A 10,781-nucleotide genomic window follows, 5' to 3' on the forward strand; every position below is an offset into this window, starting at 1 on the left:
AGCATCCCCTGGACCTCCTGAGTTCTGACATTGTTTCTTAATGCCATGATCCCTCTATCCCTCTACAAATCCTCCACCTGCCACAGGGATGAATTTGGCTGCTAAAGCAAATATGGGAAGGTGACTCAGTTGCCTTCCTTTGCTCAAACTGCCAGGGAGAGGGAGCTGAGCAAGAGGAGATTGAAGGGAAAGGAAAGGCACCTGGGAGAAGCAAGTGCCTTCCTTGCCAGCTGTGCTGGGGTCTTCTTCCCGTCTTGAGCCAGGGATGGCCAAAGCAGCTGGGTGGGAAAATTTCCACTCCTCCTGCTGGCAAACTGCCACTGGGATGGCCCAGTACCAAGGTGTAGTTACTGGCTCTTTAACTGGGGAGGCACAAATTCAGCCCACCTAAAATTATGGCATTCCACCATTTCCTGCATCTGTACCTGGGGTTTTGTGTCCACTCTGATCAGCATCACTGGGCTCATAGTTGTGATGTCCCAGCACACCAGTCCCTTTGGGAAGGACAGATTGACTGACTAAGACTCTTGGAGCTGATTTGATTCCCTCCAGGTCCCATGCTCTTAGTAGCTCTGATCCCCTCTCACATGAGACCCTCCTCAATGCTGTTTCTCAGAACTGGGCTCCACTTTCCAGGTATCATCTTCTACCCCCACAACACAAATTGGTACATGTTAGCTTTTCCCATCAGCAGGTTCATGTTGCTATATCAATCACTTGGGGAATGATTTTTTCTGCCTTTGAGGGAGGTGGCATACCTCTCCCATGCATGATTTGCAGAGTGGGGTAATCCAAAACCATGGGAACACTCCCCACAGCCCCCTGTAGCCCTGTGATCCCACTGGGACACTGTGCCAGGGCACAGTGGCAGGACTATAGAATCTTTCCTGGGGTCATGGTGCATCCTGCTCCACCAGTTTGGCTCAAAGGAGCCAGGGACACTGCCTTTGGGACAGGTGGACAAAACACACCCTGCATTGTGCAGCCCTCCACCTGAAGTGGTGGGAGTGCTCCGGGCTCCTACCTGGCTCTGACCCAGCTTCTCAAATTCAAAGGAAATTCAGTGACTGGGAACTGTCACCAACTTTTTTATCAGGAAACAAATTTTTTCAGGCTAATACAGGAAGGTCACTCAAATGGTGAGTGCTTATGCCCAGTCCTGACACTGCAACCTTAAGTCAATGGTCATTCCATAGAGAAGGAGTGCAGTGAAGTGGGAAGGGGTTTGTCTGAAATATGAAGTTCAGGCTTCCTCAGGCTCTGGGACACCTTGACTTCACTGAAAAAAAAAAAAGTTTAAACTTAAATGGTTCTGTATTTTCTAAATTCATTTAACAATTTGCACTCTTTATAAGCCTCTAAGTGGGTACCAGCTGAAGTTGGGCTTCCCTAGACAGTGTTTGCTCCAGTGGGGGCAGCAGCACAGCTGGTGACAGCAGACCCACAAGGTTCTGCTTCACCTGTGCATGCAGGAGGAAGCAGCAAAAATAATTTAAGAATTTGGAGAAGAAATGAGCCATTTTATCAAGCCAAATATTTGCCCACAAAATTTCTGCTGACAAGACCAGCCATGGTGGGAAATAACTAAACGTTTTTGTCTGTTCTCCTGCTCAAGAATATGGTGGTTTGAATCCCTAAACTACTGTTGGTTTTCTGATGTCCCCTTGGATGCTGTGAGAGGGACAATGTGGCATGGCATGAGATAGCATGGAACAGAGTGGGACAGCATGGGATGGCGTGGCATGACAAGCTGGACACTGCAGGAGCCATCCTCCCACAATGGCATTTGTGCTACGTCCTGGTTGAAGCCAAATACCCACATGCCAGAAAACACCCTCAGCTACTTCTTCCTTTACAAACAAGACCACTTTTTTTGTTTTTGCATTTGTTTAACATCTTGATAAAAGTTTTGAGGTTTTCTTCCCTTCAAATCTGTAACAACTTGAGCTTGCTGCAGCTACTGCTGTTATGGCCAAAGGCGATTAATATTTTCTGGCACACAGTTCAGTTCTTCCTCCAACAGCATCCCTGTGATAGGCCCTTCCCTGAAGCATTACTATTGCTCATGATCCCCTTTTCTGCTGGTGGTGGCCGAGCTATAGCACAGGGCACTATGGTCCCAGCATGGCCCAAGGACCACTGGGAAAAGGAGCCTTGCAGGAGGAGAGGTCCAGGTACCTGCTAGTGCCATGTCATCCCCCATGAGATACCAACACACAAGACAGGAGCCTGGCAGGTATCCAGCCATGCACATTCTAGAGTTCATCCTTCTGCATAACTGTTTGTCTTTTCCATTGTGGAGGCCAGGAAAGCACCAATGGATATTTCTCTGCACATAAGATCATGCCTTGACTTTACTCAAGCCTGGCAATGCGCTTGGTTCAGTCCTTCATATGTCCATGGCTTTCCACATGCAGCATATTGCAAACCTGTTTGATTGTAAATAGATACTTGAACACTGAAAAGAAGTTCTCATCTTCTCATCCCAGTATCTCCTTATCTATCAGGTGATTAAAATCTGCATGTATATATAGAATAATAGATAATGTTATTCAACGTATAAAGCAATTTTTGCCACCATTACGTAATGCCCTTCTTTGGGGTGTCTCACTTCCCACTGCATCCTCTGTGCTGCACAGGAAGATACCTATATTTGGCAGTTGCAATGGAGACGCAGGTCCTTCTTCACCCTATAAAAATGGTGCTGTCTCAGAGAGGCAGAGAGACCCTGGCCATCCAGCCCAGACAGCACAGGACGTGCTCAGACAGTGGTGACAGGATGCTCCCCTCACTGAAGACAGCTTTCACTCTACTCTCCCTGCTCCAGCTCATCTCTTCCAGAGCCGCGACTCCATCTCCACAGCAGATACTGAAGGAGGTCATCCTCCTGATCCAGCAGCTCAACTCAGGAGTGCAGGTAAATGTTGTTACACCTCTCAGCTTTGCTTTGCTTTCTAACCTTGTTGTTGATGATGATGTTCTTCAGTGTCCAAGGCCAGGTGCCAGCACTGCACCACAGGAATTGATGCCCACCTGGGTGGCAGGAGCCCTCCTGCTGGTTCATTTCACTCCATCCCACCTATCGCTTGGAGCGCCCTGGCCCATTTCAGCCTAGACTTTGTGTGGTCAGCACTTGACTTAGGGGCACAAGCAGCTCCTAGGGTCAAATCAGACGAAGTTTTCCACCTGACATTAGGTACTTTGGAGAAAAAAGTGCTAAGGAACAAGAAAATGTTCTGTGTCAGGGTGACAGAGGCAGCTTGGGAACATGGACATGGTGGTCTGGGCAGTGTGAGCTGCCATGGGTTCCCTGCTCTACTCTCACTGAGTACACAGGGATTCTCCTGCATCTTCCCAAACAAGTGCTGTGCAAGCCAAGGTCCTGTGTCCAGGGGCCTGCTTGGAAAAAATTTGTTGAAAGATGGATCTCAGTAATGGCATCACCAAGGGTGCATCCATGCCATGGCCTACTGGAGATGGATGGCGACATGATGCCCCTTCCTGGGAGAGGGCACAGCAGGTGATTTCTTGGGGATGGTCTCAAAACGATGGTCTTATAATGACAGTCTTATAACCATGACTCTCCCTTGTGTTGCCTCTCCAGGTCCCCTGCAATGATACCCGAGTGGCACAGGTTGCCTTCACGGATCAACAGGTAAACACCTATGCAAAGATGCATTTATCATAAATCCAGACATAGCCAGAGCCTCCCATGAGGCACAGCACTTGTAGCTGAGGTAGCTTTATTAGTCATTAAGGGGCTACTCAGTGCCAGTCATTGGGGTGAGCTGGTTGTTGGTTGTGCCCAAGCACCAGCCTCCAGCCCATATCTCTGCCCCCCAGCTCCCCCCAGCCCCAGTCGTGGGGCACAGCCCAAGTCACTGTTGTAACATGAAAGCAAGTCAGGAAGCCACTGTGGAATCTCCTGCCAGTGCCGGACACCTGAATAAGCAACTTCAACTTAATTCTGCTACATGGTTCTAATCATTCCCCTCTGCGTTCCCCAGCTGACAGACCAGAAGCTGCTGTGCCAGGCAGACATGGCACTCACTAAAGTCACCAGGTGCAAGGAAATCTATGAGCCGCTCATCACCAACCTGAAGCGCCTGCATGGCAAGAAGGTAGGCGGGAGTGCACCTCCTTGCTTGTGCTGTGCTCTGCAGCTCTGGCCCCATGGTGCCTGTGCCCCCACACTGAGGGTACCACAGGGCAGATCAGAATTTGTTCTCTTGAATGAGGTCAGAGCTGGGCATTGCAAACCTGCCAGTGCTGCAGGTTAATCTGCCTCTACGGGAAGGGGACGACAGTTCCCACCAGCCACAGCCACCCCAGACCAATGGTCATGGGACTCATTGCTTGGCACAGGGGCCAGACGCTTGTTCTGAGCAAAGGACAATTCTTGGGCTCCAGGGCTAACATCCTCACCACTCTGAGTTATTTGCTGAATTATTCATGAAGCAAAGGAGGCAAACAAAGCATCTGTCTGGGCTGGGAGCCTGGGTACCCACCGTCCCAGCTGCTAAATCGTGCTGCCAGCTCTAATGTATTTACATTTTTCCTTCCCCAGAACTGCTTCCTGAGCGATGAAAATGAGGTCTACCTGCGCCACTTCTTGCCAGCTCTGGGGAACTTCACCCAGGGGATGTACAGGCGCAGGGGCTCGTCGGCTACACAGTGAGACGGGCACCCCTGCCAGCCCGGAGCCCCAGGATCTCACTGCTGGTGGCTCTAAAATAGATTTTGCAGAGTGGTTTGGTTATATTTTGTTTTATTTTTTTCTTTCTGCTCCTCGTTTCGTGCACTTTTTCAGCCCTGCTCCAGCCCTCCTAAACAAAACCAATTATCACGGCCAGAGGATACGTCCCAGAGGGTACGTCGAGCACCCGAGGTCCTCAGCTGCAATTGGAAATGTTCGCAGAGCGGCAGGCACTTGACATTTCCCAAATTTTCCATCCAAGTGCAGTGTGTTAGATGTCACTCGACCTTAGCAAGAGAGGTCTCATTTGTACAAGGCTGCCCTTGACTCTTCCCTGCTGCTCATTCAGCTGGGATATGACAACCGCCCCTCTTCAGAAGGTGGGATGCGGGAGGGTTTGCCAAGTCGGGAGGAGCAAAGCACCTGGACCAGCTGCCGAGGAGCCCAAGCTCTTAACTAATTTATCTGTTCCTGCAGCACCTACCAAAATCAAAACCAGATTATCTGCTTCCTGTTAGTGACGGGATGTTTCTTCATAATCATCTTCTCTTCTTAAAGAGATCGAATCTAGGCTGAAATGATACATTTTTCACTGATGTGTTACTACAGTAGCTGAGAGGGAAGACGATTTCTGGGAGCAGAGCTGGGGAAGCGCAGCATTCGAGAAACAAAATCTGGGAGGGAAAACAGGTCGGAGGGGCTGGAACTGTTACTGCAAATTCAGTGTCTCTATTGTAGGTGGCTTTTAAGTTATTAATACTGAAGACAGGATAGTCTGTAGGATAACTTTAAATCTAATAGGTGCTCACTGGCATCATATTTCTGAAGTTTATTTATTATTATATGTTATTTAAATAACTTATTTTTACAGTGTGTAATTTAAAGACTCAAGACCAGAAAGTCCCGGCTGTTGAAAGCTTTTCTTTTCTTGGGACCCAAAATAAAAAGGAAAAACCAGGATTCAAGGTTTATTTTGAAATTACACGGTATTTCTGTGGAATACAATCATATTTAAAATACTGCTACCTCATTTTAGGGAACTCTTGCTGTCTGATTGCCTTTGCACAACAATGAATGAGCATGTGCTGATTTGTAATTTATTGTCCTTCTCTCTATTTAAAATATTTTTTATTATGAGAGTTAATATATTCAAATTACTATGTATTTGAACGTCTTAATTTTACTATTTTGTTCATATCAACTATGCACTGATTTTATTGAAGTGCCCATGGGCTTAAGCAATAAACAACTGAGTTAAGAACTCTTCGTGTCCATAGTTTATGCTGTCAATTCCCTCTTACCTTCAGCAGTTTATGAGGAGTGTCAGGGCAGCTGCCTCCTTGGTCAGGAGTGGTGGCATTTTTGGAACAATGTACAGTAAATGTACCCACTCTGCCACCAAGAGCAAGGCCTGAAGAAAGGAAAAGGCATCAAAGAACCCACCTGGCTTGTGGCTTAGGAAATTGGTGAAAGGAAGGGCTGGAGAATGAAAGATGAAAGCCTTTGCTTGGGAAGAGGGTCTTGTGCATGGGGCCATGGTGGAGGGGGATTTTGAGGTGCAGGCTGTGGTCTGGGGGCAGTGGGGGCTGGTGGGGGAGCCAGCAGGAGCCAAAGTAGAGCTGCAGGCAGAGGAAGTCTTGTCTGACAGGAGAGGGAAAGGATGGGTCTGGTTTATGGACCAGAACTTACTTAGTGCCAGCAGCACTCATGTAGGAAATAAATCCACAAAATAACTGCTGGAAATTCTTATACATGCTCTAAATGCATGAAATAGAGGCTCGACTGCAGCCTTGGGATTTGCCCTGGGTAAACTCCAGCACTATCAGTGGCAGGCATAGCAGCAGCAGAAATGCATGAGAACAGAACATGGACAATACCCTTGGACACATGGTGTGACCCTTTGGGATAGTGCTGTACAGGGCCAGGAGCGGGACTCGATGACTCTTATGGGTCCCTTCCTACCTGTTCTGTAGTTCTCTGATTCTGTGATTCCATGATCCCTGCTGCCATCGCTGCCAGTTACCACAGGCAGGATGTAACAGCTGGGCAAACCCTCAAGGCCCTGTCTCAGTGGCTGTGCTGGGATCTTTCTGGTTTAGGACAAAGAGGGGAAAGCTGAGCTGGTGGCTGTGACTTTTGGCAGAGCGCAGTCTCAGTGGCCATAGGTATATCCGTGCTTGAGAGCCTGGGCAGGATCCTTGTGGTATGGGAGATGCTCCAAATCACAGAGCCCAAGGAGCTCCAAGAGAAGAAAAACCGAGGACACATTTCTGAATCAAGCACCTTTTTTTGGTAGGGAAGCAGGGCAGGTTCATCCCTGGATGATGGCTCGGATGAACGTACAGCCAGGGCTTCAGAAACAGTGGGGACCCCGCTGTTGCTGTAGCTGTCCCTTCAGCAAGAGATAGGGCCATCACTGCCATCAGCTCTATCCCACCCTTAGGAAAGGATATGAAAATCTTTGAATTTGCTGTTGTGTTGGATTATTGATCCTGGATGGACGTCAGGGTCCTACCACAGCACCCCTGTCACCTTCAGGTGGGCAGTAGGGAGAAAACACAACAAAAGGCTTGAGTCAGAGCAAGGACAAGGAAAAAATAATCAGCAATTACTGTCAAAATATTCAACTTGGGGGAAAATTAGTTTAATTATTTAATTATTCAATTTATTGTCTATCAAATCAGAATAGGATAATGAGAAATAAAAACTAAGTCTTAAAACACCTTAACTCCATCCATCCACTCCTCCTAGGCTTAACTTGGCTCCTGATTTTCTCTCCTTTCTCTTCCAGCTTCCAGTTGTGCAGGGCTTTTCCCCAGGGCAATGCCATTGTTGCCAATGGGCTGGTCCTTGTCCAGCAGCAGGCCCCACTTGGAGCAACTGGACCTGGCTCCATCAGGCATTGGGAAATCTTCCAGCAGCTTCTCACAGAACCCAGCCTTGTAGCTCCTCACTATCAAAACCTTGCCATGCAAACCCAACATGACTGGTGACTTTCTCATCACACAGTGATGCAGTTTTCCACCATGATTCAGCCTGAGTAGAGCAAAGTTTAGCTTTTTCTGTGATTTGAGCATTTTCTCTTCACTGATTTCAGTTTTAGAGCTTTCCATCATGGTCACTGGGGAAATCCTTGTGTCTGCAGGACAGGGCTGCTGCCTCTATCACCTCCAGCATCACTTTGAGGCAGGGATCCTACCACCACCACTACTCATCCCAGACTAGTGGGACAGCTCTGGGCATGCTGGTGAAGACCCACCATCCCTGGAGGCTATGGATGCAGTCACACAGCCAGAGCATGCTCCTTTATCTGCCCTCCATAACAGGGAGGTAGGAAACAGCACAGCTCTCCACTGGCAAATCTCTCACAAAGGTCTTTCTGTGTCAGTGACTTCACCTAACTTCATCTGGGGCATCTTGGAACCAGACAAACAAAATTACTCTCTGTCTGGCTACTCCCGGATTCATCAAGTGCTCACAAGTTGTTATCTGGTGGCAAGTTGCTGTTTGAGTTAGAAAAATCCCTATTAGTTATTACAAAACTCCAAAGTTTCCCAGCTCAGCGTTTCTCAGTGCCATTTCCTGTGGCAGTACTGGTTGGTGGGGCTGGCAGAGCCCACTGTCTGAAAACTCAGCCTGTTGTTCCCCAAGCAGGACAGGATGGACAGGGCAGCCTCCAACTCCCTGAAACACTGGAATAGGGCCACAGACCCTCAGTTTCTCAGCATCAACACAGCAGGATTACTCACACCATCTCCCTGCACACAACCCTGCAGGATGCCACACTGGTTTGAGGATCCTGTTTGGTCAGGAGGGCCCCCAGCTCTCCACAACGCCCCCATGCTGGTGCTCTGCTTCTGCCCAAGTTTGTACCACACAGCTCTGCCATATATTTTGGTTTTCCCCAGGTTAAGAAACTCAGGGATGGAAATCAGTGTGCAGATGAAGGATGCTTTACATGATCTGGAGATACTAAAATGAAACACAACAGAGGAACTTCCAGGATACTCAAAGGAAAACAAAAAGAAAAATGTTGCTGGAGTGTGCCAGAGCAATGGGCTACCCAGTTTAATCACTTCCAATTCATGGTGTAGAGAAAGCCTTGAGATATGAAGAAATGGAGAATCTTCAAACCAGGCAGCTTATATACTGTATATAACCTGGCTCCCGCCACTGTCATCTTACAGTGGAAATTTCATAATGCAAGATCAGAAGGAAATTTTGACTTGCACAAAAAAGAGCTGTTGCTCTCCTAATTGGGAGCAACTTTGGAAAGTGCCTATAAGGGAAAAATAAGTTTTTCCTTCTGGTTCAGCACTTTTACAGTAATAAATTGAGGTGCTTCCTCCAGAAAAGCACATACAGTTACAGATCACCAGACGACCCAGAGACTAAGAGCTGAAGAGGTCCAGCCAAAGCAGGCCATGAGTATCGTGGTTCAGGTCCTGCTCACCTTCCTGATGCTGTCAGCCTGCCTGGGTGACGTGGTCACTCCATGGACACACACACTACGGACCAACATGCTGAAGGAGAGCATCAAGCTGCTGGACCAGCTCCAGCACATGGAGGTAGGGCTGGTTGTTGCTTTACCCACTGATGGGAGGGACAGACTGTTTCACCAGGCTCAGAGGGACTGATGCTGAGCCAGAGGAAGGTGAGGAGCACAGGGTTCACAGTGCTCCTGGGGCCTGGCGGGTGGCCAGATGCATATCTGTTGTGTGCATGTCAGGATGGATGGTGTTGTCTGGAGCCTGACTGCTCCTCTCCTTTGTATCTTCGTAAAGGTTTCCTGTAACGAGATGAATGTGACAAATATTTTTGCAGATTATAAGGTAAGAAAAAACCCCAACTATATAGCCCTGATGGGTACTGGGAGGATACTGGGGGCCAGAGGAGAGCACAGCGCAGTGGAAGGCAGGAGAGAAGCCCGGGATCCTGCCTGCCCTGGAGTGGTGCTGGGGAGGAGCAAGGAGCCCACTGTGACCCCCAGCACAAACGTTGGGCTGCCCAGCTGGTTCTCACCACTCCCGATGCCCTGCACAAGTGCCCTCACCTTCCCACACCCATCTTCACCTCCAACCAAAGCAGCATTGGTGGCTTTTGGCCACCCTGGGGACATGCAGAGGCCAGAGGATGGGCACGGATGGGCACCTGTGCTTGGGCAGCAAACAGTGGTTTCAGCTTTTCAGAGGGAGGAACATCTCCCTTTGCCTTGGAGTGCTGTCACCAGCTCAGACCCCTACATATGCCTATTGCACAGCATCTTGAGCACTGGGTAGACACAGTACCTCTCTTTAGCCCCTTACCTGGGGGAAGGCTCTGCAGTTAGCACAAGATTTAATAGCAGATAATAAAGCCTCTTTTCTGCTCTGAAAACTGCTGCCTAAGCCACGCTCCCTAGCCCCTGAGTTCCTGTTTTCACAGAAAGCCTATGCCCTTACCTTGTGCTACACCCAGTGAGGGGTACAGCAGCCTTCATTGGGGGCTGGGGCTCACCACCCTTCAGGGGATCCCCACACCCCTTCTGCCACAGGGAGCAGCCCTGGTAGTGAGAAGTGATGCCTGAGATGCTGCACAGCCCCACACTCACAGTTGCCCATGCTCACAGGGACAGACTGGTCACTTGTTTGAAGATACTGTTCATGAAAGCTGAGATAGAGCAGGCAGCACTGGGAACATCCCCCGGAGAAAAAAGTCAAATAGTTTTTTAATTGCCACCAGCACTTTATTAACTCCTCATCTTCCAGGTGTCTCTGCTATAGGACTTCTCAAAGCCTCTAATGAAGGCAAACTCTTCCCAGGTGCTTTTGTTATTCCTGTAGCACCTATGCCTGCTCAAACCAGCTTCACTCCCAGGAAACCTGTAGGGAGCAGCTTCACAGGGTCCCAGATTCTACATGTGCAACAGGAGAACGATGCTCCATCACAGGGGTGCTCACTGCTGTGTCACACTGCCACACCTTCTGCCAGGGGTTGATTCCTCCTCACCAAGAAAGGGATGGGAGCAGAGCCAGATGTGTATAGATCAAGATGGGAAGCTTCAGGGAGGCTTTAGCACCTCAAACCACAATAATCAGATATCCTT

General features: G+C 48.8%; 1 protein-coding gene across 1 annotated transcript; it reads left to right on the forward strand.

The window, feature by feature from the left end:
• The first annotated feature begins 2,163 nt into the window (after positions 1-2,163).
• Positions 2,164-5,929, forward strand: LOC148221991 (uncharacterized). The gene is made up of 4 exons (XM_088174012.1): positions 2,164-2,917; positions 3,605-3,655; positions 4,008-4,121; positions 4,568-5,929. The coding sequence occupies exons 1-4, from the start codon at positions 2,588-2,590 to the stop codon at positions 4,676-4,678; spliced, it is 606 nt and encodes a 201-aa protein (XP_088030138.1). The 5' UTR covers positions 2,164-2,587; the 3' UTR covers positions 4,679-5,929.
• The last annotated feature ends 4,852 nt before the right edge of the window (positions 5,930-10,781 follow it).

Source organism: Sturnus vulgaris, chromosome 15, assembly GCF_052056855.1.
Source record: "Sturnus vulgaris isolate bStuVul1 chromosome 15, bStuVul1.hap1, whole genome shotgun sequence".
NCBI lineage: Eukaryota > Metazoa > Chordata > Aves > Passeriformes > Sturnidae > Sturnus > Sturnus vulgaris.